Raw genomic sequence first — 22458 nt, forward strand, 5'->3', positions numbered from 1 at the left:
AAATATTTATTATTAAATATTTATTGATACAAATATAATATTATAATTATTTTCAACGTTTACACGCTGCTATTTTAACGAGCTGCGCTGGCAACTGATTGCGGACCATAACGAGTGACCAACAACCCGTATACAGTAATTCGTCGCCTATTCTTTCAGAAACTCGTCGGGTACGATACCACCGGATAGAAATTATTGAGAAGCAGTAAATTTATTATTTGTGCGCACAGATACGTGGGTTATATGCGTAAATAATACTTAAAAATGAGAAAATATTGCAATTTCGGGACAAAAAACCTGACACGTCATTCCAGCGCAAGAGGTTGAATAATTGAAGATTCGCAGAGATCAAGAGACGGCAGACGCTCTCGCGTTAAACTGGCATTGTGACGTTTACGATCACGATCGAGAAATGTCGCGATTCACAATGGAAGGATCGATCGTGCAAGTTCCTAAATGGAATAGAGAAACAGTGCGCAGCCACGGTTTAAGGCGACAGCGAAATAACAAACAGCAGGGACAATAAGGAAATAAAGAAGCATACTTGCACCGTCGTTTTCCAGGATGTTGCAGCTTTTTGTCATAACTGACAGGGAACGCGCGCCCCATGCAGCGAAGACGTTACGACAGATGTTTGCCGGCCTCTGTTCAACGTTCCCTTCGAGCGAGCGAGCGAGCTGAAGAGAAGCTGCTCGTCGGAAGCTGTTTTGACTTTGCATGCAAAGCAGCCGCGCGCAGCCTCCTCTCGCTAACGTAGGAATTAATCGTTATATAGTACCTTAATACGCTCGTAAATCTCGAATAACGAATCGGCCATAAATCGACCGTCGCTATAAATTCCTATTGACGACAGCCTCGCCGGATTATTAAATTTTAATTTCGCGCTCCGCTCGTTTTCGACTCTCGCGCGCAATAAATATATATTTATATATATATATACACGCGATTTCCGAATGAGCCACAGACTCGGGAAGAAACAGATAGTTTTCTAAATAGATTCTTTACCTTCGAATGTTTTTCTTTCTTTCTAATTAACTCTTCTATGTTCTCTCTTTTCTTCTCTCTTTTTTTCTTTTTCTTTCTCAAAAGATAACGATTCGCTGTGGATTGCTCTTCACTTCTAAATGTCTCTTCTAATTTTTTTTTTTTTCTTCCCCAAGATAACGATTCCGATAAAAATCGATTTCGTCGAGATGCGTAGTGTAATTAGTGAACTAACTTTTTTTTTTTTTTTTAATGACTTCTCTCTCGAAAGATAATGATAACCAATGAAATTGAACTCTCTGAAAAGTGCGTGTGTAATTAGTAGACTGTGGATTCAGATTAAGGTTAAGTCGTTTCGTCTCCTTTCTTTCTTTTTTTCCTTTTTTTTTTTTTTTTTTTTTTTTTTTTTTTTTTTTTTTTTTTTTTTTTTTAGATAATGATTCTGATGAAATTCGTTTCCTTGAAAGGCAAAAAATTTCTTGGATTAATGGTGTTACCAGCTACTATTCTACGCACGATATAACGACGTCGAGTGAAATCCATTCATTCTCGTCGTAAGCGAACCCTTCCCCGAATCATCAACCGAGAGCGACACAGTTAGCAAACGATTGAGGCGTTTTAAACGATCGAGTGAGATCAGTAATAAAGGTGAGAGAAAGAAAAAGAAAAAAAAAAGAAACAGAGAGAAAGAGAGAAAGGAACGAGCAAGAGCAACACCGGATATCCTTCAGACTGCGCCCACGCAACGTGCATGCATGCACGCGTGCATACACACTCGTATATTCAAGATGCACCAGAGCATCTCTCCGCGATTCAGTGCTGGCATATTTTTAAGCATCGGCCGGCAAACTCGCCGTGTCCGATTATTTATTCCCCCTGGTGGCATTCCCGCTCGATTATCTCCGATCTTTGCCCACGGGACGAAGAGTCGGACAACGCTTTCGAAAATTGACTACGAAAAAAAAGGAAATAGCCTGGAGTTTCCTTGACAAGGATTGCGACGACCGCAGAGAGACAGATGCATCCGGTTCTCTCCCTGAAACCTACGCGAGTTGCTCTAAAATCTACTCCCTAAAATCTCTACAGGCTTTCCAAATTCGAAGAAACTGGAATATCGTTCCTTCCATTCCGTCGTTGCTCACTTGCCAATTTAATATGTATATATACTTCATTGTGCAAGTATTTTTCACTCCAATGTGATGTAAATTTTTTAATTGTTAATTATTCGATCAGTAATTTTATATATATATTTTTTTTCCTTTAATTTTAATTTTTTCTTTTCTTATAATTTTATATATATATTTTTTTTCTTTGTTATCGCGTTATGATTGTTGTTCTTGCACAATGCCAAACACAAAACAATGTAATAAATCCCGATTAACCTCACGTTTCGTCCCTACAATTCTCAACAATCTGAAAGTAAATGGTCGAGTTCATTTATCAAAACGACAATTTTTCTTGCAACTTGCAACTCGTAAGAAATCTCTTAACCATTTGCGCTGAAATGACGCGCACGTCGAGAGTTTTTTTTCTCTCAAACTGCAACATTTTCTCAGGTTTCTCAGGTTTATTGATTGCGGACCATAACGAGTGACCAAACAACGTATACGTATATACAATAATTCGTCGCTTTCTTCTTGAACTCGTCGGCGTGACATCGCACACCTATTCTGTTTTACTTAAACTGTGAAAATATTACAATTTTGGAACAAACTGCAACACTTTCTCAACTTCAAGTATATTCAAATGTAACCCAGGCAAAACGAACGATGAGTTTATCGCTTCTTAATAATTTCCATACCGACGAGTTTGAAAGGAAAAGAAAAAGCGACGAATTATTCTATACACGGTTCTCGGTCACTCGTTACGGTCCGCGCAACCAATTCCATCGGCTCTCTCTATCGACTTTTGATCTTCGCGAGGCAAAATCCTCGCGTTAACAAATAATAACTGCGCGAGTGAGTTATTTAAAATCAACGACACTTTGCAAGTGCAATTTCTCTCGATCCGGTCGATCGTCTGTCGATCGTTGGCGAGGTGAAACCAATTTCAAAACGAGAACCACTGTGACCGTAACAATACAGGAAACGTCCAAAATCCCAGACAAAAATTCCAAAGCGAGACTATACTCGACAGAATGGAGGAAGGATACCGACCCTAATGAATGAAACAATCGACCTTTGCTAACGCCGGTTCCCTGTAAGCGATTCGTAATAGGTTTTTGTACAGGGAAGTCCCTTCTTCTTCGTCTTCGGGGAAGGTATACGACCGGCGTCCGTTTACGGTGACACCACGTTGCAGAAAGAAATTTCGGGGAACCGGCGAAGGGACGAGTCATTTTCTTACAAAGCCAAGGAATGGAAGGATGGGCGAAAGGGAAGGAGAAGTAGAAGCAGCAGCAGCAGCAGAAGAAGAAGAAGAAGAAGAAGGGGACGAGAAGGGGCAAGGGAAGAGAAGGGAAGAGAAGGGAAGACAATGGATCGCTACGATCCCTTCTTCCCCCGTCCTTTGCTTTTCTGCCACCTTGCGTTACCTGTTCCGAGGCGTAGCTATATACCTGCAAACGCACCAGCCCCCCAGGTCTGTGTTACATTTATCCGGCATCGGTTTCAAATTTAAAGCGCAATAAAATCATTCGCGGGAAGTATCGCGTTTAAAACAAAAAAAAAAAAGAAAAAAAAAAAACAAAAACGACGAAGAGGAGGAAGAAAAGGCACCAGCTCGTATGATTTGCAGACGGTGATTAACCTCACCGAATACCACCGATAGCTAGAGGAAGATAATCAATCACCTGCTCCGGGCACAAGCGCTCCTCGCTACCGAGTGTTAAATTATTATCGTTCTTTTCATCCTCATTTGCGTAGACTTCGCGTATTTCCTTCGATTCCAGGACGATTCCTTGATCGTTAATTAGAATACGCTGGAATGTTGCCAAAGACTATTGACAATTTATAACGCGGCACGGTGTAATTACAATTTATAATACAATAATAATTTATTAAGCCTTCGTGTGGCAATATCGTAGAAATTTTATTCTCGCCAGAGAGTGTTAGTAATAAAGTGAAATTTTTCCGTTGCCCAATCGAAATTATTAGCAATAATTTACGACACGTAAGGCGAATTTAACATATACTGGCCGTCAATAAGGTAAAATTAGTTTTATGCAAATTGGTGTTATACAGCTGGCGGAATAAAATTACGATTAAAACTGAATGGTTTCCGATCAAATGGTGTTTCATCGATTACGACGAACAACATGTCATTATTTACAGTGCAGATATCTGAATGAAACTCGTCGATTGATACAAATTGATTACGATTGTCAAAAGATAACAATTCGTTATCTGGTTTTCAAGTACGCGTCGTAAATTTTTATCGATGCGATTTCTTTTTACGTTAGCGTTGAATGAAGTCACAATAATTCAATTAGAAGTCGATCGAGAGGAAGAGAAATTTGAAATTTCATTTACCAATTTAGAAAGTTTTCGTTACTTTTTTTAACAAACTTGAAACTTGAATCTAGTCTGAAAATTTAATAATATCGATAATATTGATAATAAATCATATAATAAACATTGAAGACAATTCCGTGGAATGTTACGGCTTACTAATATAACGAACAAGTTACGTATCTTGTCTCTATCTATTTCTGCATATTGATTCGAAACCTTGCTAAATAAATTGTTAACCAAACAATTCACGACGTCCTGAGTTAAGTCTTCTAATTCTCTTACACACTCCTTACAACACTGCTTCGAAACAACCTGATACGTACCAGAAATATCAGAAAGCATTTCTCTTCACAAATGATGAAGATACTTTCGTCGACCGTAACAGTGGAATTGTTTTCAAAGTCTACACTCGACGGGTAGAGCAAAAAAGAAGTAGATTAATGCGAAAAGCGGAGATGCTTTTTCTATCAAAGACGTAGAATTAGAGACGTCCGCGAGGCAGGAGGTTAACTGGCTGTTGGCAGAGCCGAGAGAGAGGAAACACGCAGCTATCGCCGGCTCACGAGAAATGGAATGTGGACACCATATGGCCGGGATCTTTGGCCAACCAACCACCCACTCGTCGTCGTCTTCGTCTTCGTCTTCGTCGTCGTTGTCGTGGTGCCTTGATTCCCTGGCTCTCGCCACGTTACGCGCGCATTTATACTAGGGATGGGATCAAGTCCAATACGAGCTTATAAATTCGAGTCGAGTCCGATATCCAAGTTTCGTTTCGAAAGCGAAACTCTTTTAACGAGTAATCGCTACTCGTTAAATGTGTTCGTCGGAAAACGCATCGATTGTAAGATTCGAAACTTTCTCGCTTGCTAAAGGACCCAATTGTTTTTTTTTTTTTTCTTAATAGTAACGACGATTGAAGCGTAAGAAACATTAAAGTAAAAAGGGGGAGAAGCTTTATAACACGATAAATTATACGATTATACATTATAATAAATTACGCAAGAAATGAATTACACTTTTATTCAGACGCTTTTCGATGAATCGTTCAAATTTTTAGAAATACGTTATTTTGTGTCTATAAAATTTCTAAACAAAAAATATAAATTGTATAAATATTAATGTATATATAATGTATAAATAAATATCATTGTATAATAAAAGTATAAAATATAAAATATAAATTGTATAAATATTAATGTATATATAATGTATAAATAAATATCATTATATAATAAATAATTGTAATTTATATAATATTAATAATTGAATATTATATAAATATATGAATATTAATATAATATAATATAATATAATTAATATAATTGAATATTATATAATAAATATAAATTAAATATAAATAATAAATAATTGTAATTTATATAATAATTGAATATTATATAAATATATGTAAATATATAAATTGGTCATTTTGACCGCTTTGGTAGTTCTAGTGTTAATTGTTAGTATAACGATGATAAGCACCGATACGATGGGCCCACGCCTATTAGAATCAATTTCAAAGTTGCGGACAGAAAAAAAAACAGGAACATGTCCAGTGAAAAATCGCTGACGCACGTGTGTCGAGGCATGGTTAATCCCCCTAAATAAAAGGTTCGAGCCTACTTGTGAGGTGCTCGATCCCATCTCTGATCTACACCTCTAGCCACACTCCGGGAAAAGTTCGTTAGCGATTCCAGCAGTAATTGCACGGCTCGCGGAATGGAAATTTATAGCCGGTATTACCACATTCGCGTTACGTGAAATCACTCGCCAGCCCGGGAATTCTGATTGTGCGTTTTCTGTTTGCGGAGTCGTGTCGTCAACCACCATTTTATACCGCCTCGCTCGTTCGCCGGCTGCCTACCAATGTTCCCTTTGATTTCTCGCCTCGCCTTTCGATTCGGTACGAGCAAAGTGTATTCTCGAAATGTTAGCATTGGTGCTTGCCTGTTTTCAATCGACAACTCGTCAATTTTTTTTTTTTATTTACGCTATAGAACCCTCTGCAGGGTTATTAGCAGCATGCGCATACTAACAGTACAGAAACAATTTCGCAGACTTTTGTACAAACTTTTTACATACTTGTAACTAGAGCTTACAACAACTAAGAGAACTGTTAAGTCAGTGAGAAACACAGGTAGGCACTTGATCAGCTAGCACAATTAGCTAAAGCTAAGAGAACTGTTAAGCCACTGAGAAACACAGCTAAGCACAAAAGAAGTTCTCTACGTTTCTGTAGGAGGTGCCAACGAGAGGTGTCACGAGAGAAAAATGTTTTCTGCGTCCGAGGAAAAATACGAGAAAGGCGGCGTTTATATTTTCCAGTGAAAACGATCGGTACACCGCCGATTACTCAACGAATTTAAAGAAAAATCCGGTTACGCGCGCGTGTGAATTTATGTATTCGCACGTATACGTATGGATACAAGCTCGTGCAATGGCGACTCTGCACTCCACCACATGTCGTGAAACGCCGACCCTCGTGTCTGTTGAAAAACTATTTTCGACGTGAGCATTGTGTATACGCGCGGACTCCGGACTCCGCCGGAAACCTCTGTTTTACGTATGTAAACATATTGCCGCGGCCTACATGCGTCTCTCGATATTTATCCAACCAGGCAGGAATTCCTCTCGTTAAGGGAGCCAGTGCGGCTCGACTGCATCTCGCCGATCTTGTTATCGTTTCTGTCAAATATCGAAGCGTTTTGTTACGCAAAGCCCGTAAGTAACGTCGTTACAGTCCTCGAAATCTTTCGACTGCCGAAGGATCGAAGCTGCGAGCCTCGGACACTGTGCAAATTCACATTTTTATAAATGACGTTTCTTACAAGCGATTCTTGCTTTATAAGTAAACTGCTAGTATGTTTTTTCTTTTTTCTTTTTTTGGACAAATTAATATTTTAACGTCAAGTATCATAAAATTTGAACATACTTTTGTATTTGGCTTTTAATCACTTGCGGTGGAATGACGTGCCACGAGCGTCGAGAATCTTTTGTCCCAAATTGCAACATTTTCTCAGTTTTCAACCAGTTGCGCTGGCAACCGATTGCGGACCGTAACGAGCGACCAAACAACGTACACGATAATTCGTCGCTTTCTTTCTTGAACTCATCGGTACGACACGACAAACCTATTTTGTTTTACTTAAGCGTACTTATAAACTGAGGAAATATTACAGTTTCGGAACAAGCTGCAACATTTTCTCAATTTTAAGTGTATTTAAACGTAAGCCAGAGGAAACAAATGAGTTTATTACATCTCAATAATTTCTATTTGGTGATATCGTACCGACGAGTTCGAAAGGAAAAGGAAAGCGACGAATTATTGTATACATGCGGTCCGGTCGCTCGTTATGGTCCGCGCAACCAGTCACGCCAGCGCAAGGGGGGTTTAAATTTGCGTAAACAGTTACCAGGTGTTGCAACAATGACACAAGCGTATGCGTATTCACAAGCTGCAGGCTATAAATTCCAACTCTCGTACAAATTAAATCAAATGCTCGCGGTCTAAGCGTCCAAATAGCAAAATCACCGTGGCCAAAATTCCACTCGTCTTCCTACGACGCAGGAAGCAACGGACCTGCCATTCCGAGCCGCACCGGCAATCGAAAAAAGAAAACGACGAAAACACGACGGCCTCGTGTTAGGTATACCACGAGGGCCGAACAACGTTCACGATCGTTTCGATTACACGGGCTCTCGTGTATCCGAGATGACAGCTAGCACCGTGTCTGGCTTATCGATAGCCGATTAATATCGAACCGTGTGTGTTTTCTTCGCACGGTGTAGGAATTATTCGTGTCACGCGTAGTCGGACGAGGCTACCTAGGGAACGGTGCACTGCGAGAGAATCGGAGGAAGAGACGAAGAAGAAGGAAAAGAAAGGAAAAAAAAAGAGAGAGAAAAAGAAAGACAAGGAAGAGAGAGGGCCGGGGGGGTTCAACAGTGTTGGTGTTGTTCCCTGTTCTGCAACATCATTCCTCATCCAGTATATATCAACGTCGATCTTGCTGGCATCGCATTCTGAATGAAACCACGTTCGGACGAACGTACGTACGAACCGAACCACCGACTGGTGGACGGACACAGATGGACGTTCTCGCGAGGGTCAACGTTCCCTTCCTTTCAAGGACGGCCAGAGAAAAGTCAAAGAACAGTCCGTCGGGCGTAGGAGCGAGACCTAACCGCGGCGACACGGTTGTGAAAGAGAGACGGACGGAGAGAGAAAGGATGGCATTTATTTCGGGAGGATGAAATTTTCACGGGACTAATAATAGCTCGTATAAGTGGAATAGATCGCCCTAAATGTTTTGCGATAGTCCGGTTTTAGAAACGCGGCGCTGCCTTAAAATCCGCGCGTGTTGGAATTTTATAGCCGGCTCGGGAGGGAGGGGGCTGAACACTTGTTGTTGCGAAAAATTTTGTTCAAGACAGAGTTTCGAACTCGCCGGATTTTTGTTTCAATTGTTCTTGTTCTTCGAGTTTCCTATAAACGATAGAACTTTGGTTTTCTCCTCGATTTCGAGGGTGGCGGATCTTATCAGTGTGAAACCTATTATTCGATGACACAACCTCTTCACGTAGAATTCAAATTTGATTGAATTAATACGTAACGTAACATGTTTCTCGAGCACAGTTTCGCGGATCCTTCTATCGACATGTTTACCTTCTTTCCCAATCTCTCGTCAAGTGCATAATAGAAGAATCTAGTAGTACTTATATATTTCCATGTTTCTATCCTTCTCCTTATTAGCCAGATCACTTGACATCGAGTAGCTTGATTTCAAGCACCTGGTTAATTTAAACGAAGTCTGACGAAAGACAATAATTCGCAGATCTTTGCACGAAGGAACGTGGAGCTTCAAAGAAACCCGGTATTGTACTGCCCGGTAATCTTTCATACAGAAAGATTTTACGATCACTCGTATTACCCTAACGTATTAACCTTTAACGCATTTTACGGATATATATATATATATATATATATATAGTGTCGAGATAAATGCGAACAAAATAGTAATAAAAGACGCTGATTGAAAATGCCGATTTCATTTTATTACTCGTATCCTGAAGAATGCTCATAAACCGAAAAGATAGAGTTAGGTAATAATACTAACGTAAAGTTATGGTAATAATACGTCAACATCCTTGTATGCAAATTCGACGAAGTTACAGTAGGGAAAAACTGTAAAATAAAGCGCAATGTGTTAAAGGTTAATTTACGTGTAAATTCGCGAGTAGGGGAGTAGAGGAGAAGAACGACTGGTTAACCTCAAAATTGCAATATTTTCTTAGTCTTAAGTATATTTACGCATAGCTCAGGCAAAACAAATAATAGATTTATTACTTTTCAATAATTTCTATCCAGTGATATACCGACGAGTTCAAAAAGAAAGCGACGAATTATTTTATTATACGGTTCGGTCACTCGTTATGGTCCGCAATCAGTTGCCGTTAACCACTTGCGTTGGAATGACGTGCCACGCACGTTAAGAATTTTTTTCCCCCAAAATTGCAATATTTTCTTAATTTTTAAGTATTATTAATTTTAAGTATTTTAAGTATTATATATCAAGCATAACTCAGGCATAACAAATAATAAGTTTCACTACTTCTCAATAATTTCTATCCAGCGATATACCGACGACTACAAAAGAAAAAGAGAGCGACGAATTATTGTACACGGTTCGGTTGCTCGTTATGGTCCGCAATCAGTTGCAGTTTAACCACTTGCGCTAGAATGACGTGCCACGCACGTCAAGAATTTTTCTCCCGAAATTGCAATATTTTTTTAATTCTTAAACAAATAACAAGTTTCACTACTTCTCAATAATTTCTATCCAGCGATATACCGACGAGTTCAAAAGAAAAAAAGAGCGATTATTTAAATTATTGTACACGGTTCGGTCGCTCGTTATGGTCCGCAATCAGTTGCCAGCGCAAGCGGTTAAAGTGAAAAACACTGAAAGCGCTGCTTGCCTCTCGATCCTAACACGACAGAGGTCGCGTCTCGATCCCAGCTTGTACGACGACTGTTATAATGGCCTGCCTTTTATCGTGCTAATTCGTAAAAGTGTCTTCGAGATAAGGGCACGTCGTTGCTGGCGATAGAGGGACGCCAACCTCTATATGGATCAGGCCGGACGCGACCCGTGAAGTTGCAGACCCCGGGAAGACTCTTTCGAAATCCCGGCTTCTTTCCGAACGTTTTCGAGCCAGAGAGCATGCACGAACGCGAGATTTATCATCGAATCCAATTAAACGATAATGAAAACGTGTACGTGGCCTGTACAAAACTCGATCTGGAAAATTTGCATTGACTCGATCGAGTTTGGTTGCCGGTAGATTGCGGATGTTCGTGCATTTATTTAGAAATTTGAATGTGCGCAAAGAAATTCAGCGAACGTGTATGAATATATGCATGAGCGCGCGTAATTTCGAATATTTTATACATTTTCATACATATTACGTGCATCCTGTGTATCTTGAAATTTCCAACAAAAATCCACCGGACCGATCCTACCGAATCCCGATCGATTCAGTATCCACGCACGGTATAATATTTCCTCGGACAGAAACAGGACGCGAATAGAAATCTGTTTCTCATTAAACTCTCATACAACTGTGCTTTGTATTCTATACGCGTATTCATTCCATTCTTGCCGATTCTACAATTTCCACTAGGAAACGTAAACTAGAAATTCCTTTTCGAAACGGCGATACTTCATAAACACTCGCAGTCTGATATATCGTTAAAGGATAATGACGTCGTTAACGTAACGTGAGCTACCAATATATTATCGTTATATGGCGAACTTTATATTTGCTCGATGGTTTTTGCTTAATGAATTTTAACCACGTCCACCCGTGTGGGGTGGGAGGGGGGGGGGAAGGATCGCGATGCACGTCCCTAACCCAACACGAGCCTCACGCACATTCGCGCGCGTATTTATGTACGAATACACGCGGGGCGAATAATATCCGTACGGTGTAGAAAATCGGTATCGCAGATAGGAAATTGACGAGCCGTAAAACGTTATTTTATCGCGGTATTATGTAACCGATCGTTTACGGCTCGTTTACGGCGCGCATAATCTTCGCGGTCGCAATAAAAGTTCCCGCGCATTCGTGTATATCATAACACGTTGGCCCCCTCGCGACAGTGGCAATAAATTAATTCGCCGAGAAGAGGCCAATTCGTTGAACCCTGAACCGAATCGAATACTCTTAGTCGCCAATTAAAGCCGGCAGCCTGCCTCGTATCTTCATTCCTGCGACTTCCGGTCAATCTCCGCGAGCTGATCGCGACACACGATACCTTCGTGGCAATAAACTGCAACTCGGTCCTCCCCCTTTGCAACCACGCCGGCCTCTATAATTTTCGATATACGAGGAAAACAGGGGACGTTCAATCTTGCCAATAATGAATACGGTGGGAACGTTGACTGGTTCCTTTCATTCGTGGATTGTCGCACGATCAAATGTTATTTCAGAGATTGGGAGCAAAAGTGGACTAAACTACATTTTCTTTTTTCTTTTTTTTTTTTTTTTCCTAAAAAATTTTATTCCACTTTCAATCGTACAAAGATAATCAGCTGCTGAATATTTGGTGTCCTTAAGGGGTATTCTAGTAATCTGGCTTGAAGAAGTAAATTTTTCTTTTTTTTTTTTTTTTTTACATTTTCTCGAAGCATATGCTTTCAAGAATGTCTGAATTCGTGAAATTAGCAAAGTTATAGACGTTTGAAGGAAGCGGTGTACTGCTCGCAACGTAAGTATGAATATTTTTGTACAACGAGTGACTTCAAATGTGTCTTTTTCAAAAAATATTTTATTTTATAATATTATTATTATTTTATAATATTTTATTTTTTGCACTGCTTGATTGATCGTAAGAATATTTTTGTACAACGGGTGACAAAAATTTCAAATGTGTCTTTCTCAAAAAATATTTTATTTAATAATAAATAATAATATTATTATATTATTATTAATATTATATATTATTTTATAATATTTTATTTTTTGTACTGCTCGATTGGTCGTAAGTATGAATATTTTTGTACAACGGGTAACAAGAACTTCAAATGTATTTTTCTCAAATCTATATTTTTTAAACTGGCTGACGGGATGTCTCACGTTTTAGTTGACCGATTGACTTGAAATTTGGAGGAGATCTTCACCGGATGTACCTTTATCGCATGATTTCGGAAATCTGATGTTTTTTTCTTTTTTTTTTTTTTTTTACCACCCAAAAGACGGAAAGCACAAGGAAAATCGATATTCTAACGTCAAAACGCTGCCATTTTTTTAATTTTCGAAATTTCACTATTTCCCTGGTCCATACGATAGACATATTTATACTAATTAAGATGCATTTTGGTTTTTTAGTTTCAAATAACCAGGCGAACCGGAATCACGTCAGCTATTCGAATCTGTTTTTAAAAACATGCTTTACCTAAGGCTATGTCATTTCCACAACTTTCATTAATTTCGTTAAAAAAAAAAATCGTGAATACTCTTCAAGTACGAATAAACCTTTGTGCGAAAACTGCATATCAAAATGTATCATGGTTTCCTTAGAAAACAATCCCGAGAAAGTCGATTCTTTTCAAGCCGGATTACCAGAATACTCACCCCCTTAATTTAGGATTACTCTGTTCTAAAATCAGATCGAGAACATTATGTCAGTCCCATTTTTTCCTGTCAGTGTGTTTCTCAACTTTTAGAGAAGATTGTAAAAGGAGAACGTGGGAGGGACTCCACCTTCGTGTGGCATCGATTAATAGCAGCAAGCCTCGATCCAAGTGAACGTACAACAAATCAAATTGCAATTTCGTAAACATTTAATTCCAAAATTCCCTTGCCCTCTAGAGATGCTTCAAAAATTCATTCGGAGTATTCAGAGTCAACTGAACCTATTGACACTAGAACTAGTCGTCTGCGGTGACTAGATGTACAAGCAAATGTTATATTCTTTTGGTTGGTCAATTGGAGATATTGGAGATACGTTTCCCTACGTTGCTTTCACTCTAATTAACTATACGTGCAATACGTATTCGAATTGCCAAGAGTTTCAACGTTCAACGAAGAGAGAGACTCGAATATTGGAAGGAACGGACCGTGCAAGATAGGCCTCTAGGAGAACCAGCGACCCAACGAGAAGACCGAAAAGAGAAGCAATAAGAACAGCGAACGGGGAGAAGGCGAGCGATCAGCCAGACCGGATATGACGCGACAGCACATAACGATGATCGTAGATTGCGTTCAGTGCTTGTGCAAGAGCAGGCGAGCAGGAGCGGGTTGATGAAACGATGAGAGACAGGGAGGGTAGAGAGAGAGAGAGAGAGAGAGAGAGAGAGAGAAAGAGAGAGAACAAAAGAAGAGCAAGAGAAAAGAGTGACGGATAAGAGAGAAGAGGAAATGAAAGAGAGACACGAGAGAGCGGGAGAGGAGATCAAAGACTGAGGAACGGAAAGATAACGGGGTTGGCAAACACGAAGATAGCGGCGGTGTTCTTGTCTTACGAACGGACACAGGGGAGAGGAGAGAATCTTTTACTTTCAGTAAAGGACATGACCCAAGCATACAGCGCCCCGAAGATTCGAAAGAAATGCTATTCGCGGATGACGAGATCGCATCCGTAGCGGTTTCACCTTGCCACGCGTGTTATTAGAAACGTTCGCGATCTTTTATTGAAAGATTTATCGTTTTCCAAGAATCTCGTTGGAGAAATCTCACCGGCAAATCCTTTCTCCGTCTGACCTGTGTCAGCCCGATCTTTACGGAATATACGCGTACGTATACGTCTAGACGAGCATTTCTTCGAGAAAAGACTCGAGTCAGCCTTTTGAACGATACGTTTGAACCGCAAGCCTTTGTTAAAGACGCACGAGCCTACAATCTAGAGTGTAAAAAAAAAAAAAAAAAAAAAAAAAAAAAAAAGTGTAGAGCATTGTAACAGCAAAATAGGCCGACGAGGCTCGCCGACTGCTGCGCACTGAAGAACGTATTCTCGGATCGTTCGGCGTGTTATGAATATCACACGTGATACCAATGCGAAACGCATCCGCTCGAACAAAGCCCCATCGATGGAAACAAACGCTCTGTTTGTAGAATCGATTTTGATTTCGCTTGCGAGGACGCTACATGCGTGCAAATATGTATCGCAACGCGTGTCGTGTTGCGTGGAGGCGCAATCGGCGGCAAGCTTTAACAGGCGCGATTTGCTTGGAAGTTCACGCGCCGATTTGTCACGGAACGGCGTCGAAACGCGTGGAATGCAGCAAACATCGTCGACGTTACGCGGAACCGGTGGCTTTGGAATGGAAACTTTCGCAACGTTCGTCCCCCGTGTCTCGCGCGAAACTTGTCTGATGCATTTTTCCTTTTTTTCCTTTTTTTTTTCTCTCTCTCTCTTTTTCTCTCCTACACAGCCTCCTATATGCATAACTCGAATCTCCTTTTTTAACGTGTCTCCGCCGCACCCTCCCATCTTGCTCTTACGTAAAACCGGAAGTCGTCTCCGTACGTATATATTTCAATGTCGAATTAATTTTCTCACCGCGATCGCGATTCTCCGTTCGACGCATCACGTTGATGACGAACGAACGTGATCGTCCGATTTCGAAAGACGAGGGATATACGACCGGCGCATAATTTAAATGGCCGGGTTGACAGCGTTAAAATGACGCTGCACGTGCGAGCGAGCGCGAGAACGTGCAACGCCGGCCACTCCTTTTATGACTTTGTTCATATTCCATCGATTCATTATTCCGGGCACACGTCGCTCAAGGACATGGTGCCTTTGCGCGAAGATCATCGAGTGCATTTGCAAACGTGTTACCACACCGCGTTTATGCGCGGTGTTGCGCCACGTTACATAAGAAAAACGGTGGCTCGAAAGCGCATCTTCGCAGATCGACCGTGGATGGACGTTCGTACGTTCGAAAACTCCTCTATATAATCGCCATCGAACGTGACAACGTGATACATACATACGTAAATACCGATGTACCGAGATTCAGAAAGAACAGGAATTTCACTTGGTTTCGCCGCGAAATTAATTTCAAAAATCCGATCAATTGTCTTTTATTACCAATGTCAAATTTTTGGGATTCAAACCACCGAAAGTTGGTCCTACGTTGAAATTGCGCGGACCATAACGAGCGACCGAATACAATAATTCCGTCGCATTCCGTTTCTTTCGAACTCGGTCGTTGTGATATCACTGGACAGATGTTAGTAAAAAGTAATGAACTTAACGTTTGTTTTGGGTTAATTAAATTTAAACATACTTAAAACTGAGAAAAATGTTATAATTTGGAACAAAAAATGGCACGTCATTCCAGCGCAAGAGGTTCAATGCAATACTTCATTTGGAAATTCTTTTCACATAAAAATCGGCTATAAAACGCTCCGCGAATTCGTTAAACATATCTCTTTCTTTCTTTCTTTTCAATTGTTTCGTTCGATTTCGTCGAAATTCCAAAAGAAGCTCAATTGTCGTTTGAGTTAAGCATGGACTCGCATGGTTCGTTTAACTTGCAATTAGTTCCCGGAGATAAAACTCTGAGCCTCGATGTTTTTTTTAACATTTTCGAGATATACGATGAATATCTTCGTCGCGTATCTCGAACGTACCACGAATTATTCAGCAAGCGAGGCGCGCGGTGGTTCGAGAATATCGGGAAATCACGTTCCGGCGTGGCGTTTTGCGTCATCGGATTCGTCTCGTCTCCCTTTCGAGGGAGTGACACACGCAGGTGGAATAACGATGGGTCCCTTTGCGTTTTCAACGTTGGAAAACAGTCACCAAACGCCAGAAGATTCAATTTTCCACGCGCGATCGAAAGATCGCGATTAATTGCGAGGATGTCGGACACAACAACTTGGAGCAACGTCACTTTGAGGAAGATTCACCCTTTGCGTTGGCAAATGGTTGCGCGGACCATAACGAGTGACCGAACTCGTCGCTTTCTTTTTCTCTCGGACTCGTCGGTACGATGTCACCGGATAGAAATTATTAAGAAGTAATAAACTTGTCCGGGTTACATTTAAATGCACTTAAACTTGAGAAAATGTTGCAATTTGTTCCAAAATTGTAGTACTTTCACAGTTTCAAGTAGATTCAAGTGAAATAAAATAGAATTTGTCATGTCATAGCGACGAGTTCGAAAAGAAAGCGACGAATCATTGTGTACGGGTTTGGTCACTCGTTATGGTCCGCAATCAGTTGCCAGCGCAAGAGTGGTTAAAGCTGAGAAAATCTTGCAATTTGATGTTAAAATGGCACGTCATTCCAGGGCGAGCGGTTAATAAACCAACGAAAATTCATTTTTACATGAAGCCACAGCAAGCTGAACACGCTGAACGCTTGTTAGTTAAAACGAAAGTTAAGCGTGGCCGTGAGGGCACTGTACGTTTTACTAGTTGTCATTCAAAAAGTGTTGCTGAATGAGAGACATTATCGATTCGCAACCGGCTGAATGAAAAACGAAACGAAACGAAAGCAAAACGAGACGAAATTAGTTTCTATATCTCTTGTCGTAGATACAGCGTATTAATCTTTCTCATCGATGAGAGTCTCGAGTGTAGCGCCAGACGAGAGTCGGCTACCTATGCGCCATGCGTGGAAATCATGGTTTCATTCATGCCAGACCAACGTTACCCTCGTGTGTGTATGTGTTGCTAGTATACGTGTGTGCATGTATATTCGCAAACGTGTGTATCTGTGTCACGATGCGCGTGAGCGTGCCGATATCTTGCCTCGCAAGTCCTCGCGCAAACTGCCTCTACAAGTTGGCCTGAAAGTCTAGCCGCGCACCTTTATCTCTATACAAACTACTTATTGTTAGCGCGAGCTCAAACAGCAAACAATAAAGTCACACAGATGACAGACTATTTTGTTCATCGATTTTCCGTCATCAACGCACTTCGAACGGCGAGAGGAAACTTCCGACAGATTCGCTGGCCTCGCTTGCGACCACGGATTTCGAAGTGAGATCACACTGGCCATATACATATACATATACATATACATATACATATACATATACATATATATATATCGCAGATATCTAATCAGGTATTGAATGTAACGCGTCAGATCCTATGTCCAAGATGTTCGAAGCCTACCGTCCGATCGAAACTTTTTCCAGACGGATCAATCGCAATCTCGAGCTCGATATACGCCCCGAATGATTAAATGCTCGCGTTTCGCGAATTTCTTGGAAGGGGGGGGGGCGAAAGCGAGTCACCAGGGATAATTTAGCAACGTGCACATTATTACGCGAGAATTTCTCGAACACCCGATAACCGGCGTATTTATACGCGAGGGAACTTACGCGAAACACGTCGACGCAAACACGCGGGCGCATGCGCGCCAGATCATTAGGTACGTCAAACCGAGTGGCATTCATTCCTATTGCCATTCGAAGCGAATTACGCGGCTGCGTTCGTGTGAATGCGCGGTGCCGCGCATGCGCTCGTACTCCGATCGTATTCCGCACGAAGAGAGAGGAAACTGGCAATGAGACTAATTCAATTTACAGCCTCCGAGTTTTCAATCGGCCACTGGCTTTGATAAATCGTGCACGCCGTTTGTCGACCAAATAAATAAATTCGTAAGAAAAGAGAAAAAGAGAGAGAGAGAGAGAGAGAGAGAGAGAAAGTAGATCGTAGCTCGCTGAGGTGTATAATAATCAGAGGAGAAGATAAAGAATATCCAGTTAACGTAGGTCCGCGAGTCGACTCCGGTAGAGATAACGCGAGATAAAGGCCAATGTGTTTACTTCGAGTCAGATTTTTATTTTGGCATTCAACACGAGCCACTCGATACGTCTATCTTCCCTTTCGACGTTTCATTATCATACCAGTCCATCCGAGGAGAATGGTATATCGACCCACCAGAGAAACGCGAGAAACAATCGGCCGTGCTTGAATTCAGCTTGGCGAATTTCATCTACGAATACCATACACGCCCCAATGCATTCGCAGAAACGGTTCGAAACGAGCGAATACTTTCCACGAAAGCGCACACGACCCGCCTACGAGGTCAGCATTCTCACCGGAAAGGGGGAGGGGGGGAGAGAGGGGAGGGAAGGACGTACGAAGCCGAATGCTCGCGGAGGAAACGCGGCTACGTAAAATGTGTCGGGCGTTACGGACGGAAAGGTGGCAGGCTACTTTCTCGCAAACTTTCTACACCAGTAAATTTCATTCACTACTCGGGCCCCGTGGCTTCTGGCTGGCCTCTATGAAAGCGTAATGTGACTCAATCCGCGGCGAGTCACGCTCGCTCGCTCGCTTCGACCGTCGAAGAAATCGCGCGACCTCGCTCGTCGTCGATCGTACCGAGTATCAGCGAACTGAATGGCAAATTTTCTAAACAACGAACGTCGAATTAAATCGTCACAGGTATAGACAGTGACGGTACGATCTACGTATCGTACATTCGCGCAGTCCGCTTGTGCATTATTTATTAGAATTCGTAGCATGCATTGTGTAAAATTCCCTTGCAGATCGATTCCATCCGATTAACCACCTGCGCGGACCATAACGAGTGACCGAACCGATTATATACGATAATTCTTTCGAACTCGTCGGTACGATATCACTGGACAGAAGTTATTAAGAAGTAATAAAACTTAGCTGGCTTACGTTGAAATACACTTAAAATTGAGAAAATGTTGCAATTTGGGACAAGAAAAAAAACTCTCGACGTGCATGGCACGTTATTTTGTCAAGCGCGAGAGGTTAACGAGAAAATCGTATACGCTCGCTGCCCATGTTGGAGAGATCTAGAATTAACCACGGAGTTATCCCTATCCGTTCAGAGACCACTACTTTATTACGAGATTAAAATTACGGTTACGGTCGTTAGCAGGGATTCGCGTAGTCGTGTAACGAGAAACGACGACAAAAGGGCGAAAGAAGAAGGAAGAAAAGAAATTGCAGTTTCAACATTGACTCGGATGTTCATTGACTCACCGTTTCGACTAGGGGGCCGTGGAGGCGCAGGATACTGGGGCGGCGTCAAGGGTGGCGGCTGCGGCGACACTCGCGCAGGCGAGGAGGTCGTTGAGCCTTGGATGGAGGGCACCGCTGGTATTAGCGTCGTCGACGTGATAGTCGTCGTAGCCGCCGTCGGTGTCAACGGGGACGTTGTGGTGGTGGCGATGATGGTGGTGCGCTGCCCGATGTACCTCGAGGCGGTGCTGCTCGGGCTGTTGTTGAACGGCCAGGGCGGGCGCCGCGGTGGCAGCACCGGGGGCGGCTCGTAGTCCAAGGTATCCACACTTCGCCACTATTTTTTCACCTGTATCCTTCACCGAACCGCAAAATCACCATTTTAGATTTATTCCTTCGCTCCGGTTTCCGCGGCACGAGCACCAACTTACTGGGAGGAGCGAGCCGCGATCTTTCTCTCTCTCGTTTTGCCTCTCACTAGTCTCCCCTTGCTCTCTTTTCTTTATCCGTTTGAAATTTGCGGAGCAACACAACACGTGGTCTGCGTACGAAAGCGGGGGGCAAGCAGGAAACGAGAAAGAAAGACGGAGCAACGGTGAATGCGCGCACCGTGAATTTTCGAAAACGAAATATCGTTGGTTACTCTTCTCTTATCTCTCTATTCTCATTCTCTCTCTCTTTCTTTCTCTCTCTCTCTCTCTCTCTCTCGCTCTCTCTCCCTTTTGCTCTCTATAATTCTATCTCTTCACTTGTCTTCTTTCACACTACGTCACGTCACAACACGTAAACACACGCTCCGGCGTACAGGTTACTACAAACGCAATGGCATAGCGTGGTAAAAACAACGTAACAGAGGAACAAGAAACTCGCGTAAAAGCGACGGATTATATCGGTTGATTTCCGGGATTAGGAACGAAAGCGGCGAACGCAGGGCATCGTAGCTTCAGCGTAAGAGTTCTGTCGAGAAAAACACAAGCACGGGAAGAGGAGACGAGAGAACCGAGTCGAGTCGAGCCGAGTCGAGTCGAGTCGAGTCGAGTCGAGTCGAGGCGAGTCGAGTCGAGTCGAATCGAGTCGAGTCGTGGCAGGGCAAGACGAAGTGAGACCGGGGGTAAGGCAAGTCTACAGGAGGTTGGGCGAGGCGAGGCGAGGCGAGGCGAGGCGAAGCGCGGCAAAGCGGGGCAAGACGCGCGGTGAGGCGAGGAGCGGAGGGGCAAGACGAGGTGAGGCGAGGTTACAACGACGTAAGGAGAAAAGAGCAGAGAAGAATACGAGTAGAGGAGGCCGAAGCGAGACAAAGAGAGGCAAAGGGCGGAGAGTCAAGGGAGTACCAAGGTGTGCTACGTGGTGAAGCGAGGTGAGGAGAGGAGAGGTATAACGAGGTGTGGTGAGGTGAGGAGAGGGGATGACGAGACGAGTCGAGAGGGGGAAGAGGCGAGACAGAAGGACAAGACCGGTGAATACACTGCGGATTCTTCTCGCGCACCAGGAACACACACAAGCTCTCTCTCGAAGCAACGATGCGCGCTCTTCTCCGTCTCTCTTTCCCTCTCTCCTTCTTTCTTTCTTTCTTTCTTTCTTTTTCCCTTTCTCTTTCCGCTACGGGACGGTTGCCGGTCGAGCGAGAGCGAAAACCAGAGAGAAAGAAGACGAACGACGAGTGTGCGCGGTCGAGAAAGAAAAAGAGAGAGAGAGAGAGAGAAAGAGAGCCGACGACTGAATCTCGCGTAGACCGTCTGCCAGTAAACAGGCTCCTTCATTCACTGCTTATTTTATACGGGCGGCCCCCTATGCTCCACAGAAATAGCCACTTCGCTCTATCCTTGTCGCGCGCACACTCTACGGCCGGATATGCCTTCGCTCTTCCTCTCTCTCTCTCTCCTCATCGTTCCTGCCTCTCCTTTCTCTCGCACTCTCGCATTCGTGTCACGCGGCTCGCACCTCGAACAACAGTACTGCTGCTCGCCGTGGAAAAGCAACGAGTAGGACCTCCTCACCGACGTACTCCTTCTCGCGCATCCTTCTTTCCTCCTCTGCGGAACGTTAATTTTTCCTGCTTAAAATGCGTGCTTTTCTTTTCTTCTTCTTCTTCTTCTTCCTATCTCTTTCTCTCTTTTTCTCGCATACACGTTTTCTCGTGCGTAAGCTTGCAGCAAGCTGGGATGGATACCTGCTCTTCGTTACTGTTTCATCTCCTCCTGCTGCCGCACGAGACACTACCACCGCTCTCTCTGTCTCTGCCACTGCCAGCAAGCACCCCGACGACGACGATGCCGACAGGTGCGTCACGATCAATCGCGTCGCCCCGTGCTTCCGCGAACCAACTGACACTGTTGCCGGAGATTTCCCGGCAAAAAGATCCGAAAAAGAAAAATTGTCACTGCCAATTTCCTCGCGTCTCCTTACAGTCGGAGATGTTCGCAACCTTCGATTACGACTGACTCGAGTGGTCTCTGCATTTAAACGATGGTCACTACCGGATATATCGATGTACGCACTTCCTCCACTTCGTTCCGTGGCTACAGATACAGATACTTCCGGCGATCTACGCGAGATGAAATCGACGTTGGTCGACGTTGGTCGAGCGGAGACCCTTTTCCCGTGGAATCACACACGATTCTACGCGACGCGTCGACGTTAACGGCGTGGACCACCGTTAAAGCGACAAGTGCAACGCGTGCGTCCGCAACGTACCAGTGGCCAGTGTGAAACGTTCGCTCGCGTTCCCCGATTCTTTGAAGTGACAAACCTCCGCTCGATTTCCCCGCGATGGCTGGCGAATTGCGCGCACACACGAGCGAACGCGTATACGGGGGAGCCTGGGTATTCGCGGCGCACGGTCCTCTCTTGCATTAAGCGAGCACCGAGAGAGAGAGAGAGAGAGAGAGACAGAGAGAGAGAGAGAGAGAGAGAGAGAGAGAGAAGGAGAGGAGAGTCGGAACGAGCCGGATGGGAAGGAGAGAGAAAGAGAGAGAGGGAGAGAGAGAAACGAGGCAGGAAAAGAGGGAGGGAGGAAGAAGCATAAAGTGGGTTGCAACGATCGTCGGTGCAA

General features: G+C 43.0%; 1 protein-coding gene across 1 annotated transcript in view; it reads right to left on the reverse strand.

Moving 5' to 3' along the window:
* The window catches only part of LOC122538418, a 35405-nt gene extending 15063 nt beyond the window's left edge, over positions 1–20342 (reverse strand). Inside the window, exons 1-2 of the mRNA XM_043672465.1 lie at positions 20334–20342; positions 19428–19743 (exon numbers count right to left, since the gene is read on the reverse strand). Coding sequence (XP_043528400.1) covers positions 19428–19743; positions 20334–20342 — 325 coding nt within the window. The remainder of the gene's footprint in view (positions 1–19427; positions 19744–20333) is intronic.
* Between the last annotated feature and the right edge of the window lie 2116 nt (positions 20343–22458).

Source organism: Frieseomelitta varia, unplaced genomic scaffold (genome assembly GCF_011392965.1).
Source record: "Frieseomelitta varia isolate USP_RPSP 00005682 unplaced genomic scaffold, Fvar_1.2 scaffold_996, whole genome shotgun sequence".
NCBI classification, from domain to species: Eukaryota; Metazoa; Arthropoda; class Insecta; order Hymenoptera; family Apidae; genus Frieseomelitta; species Frieseomelitta varia.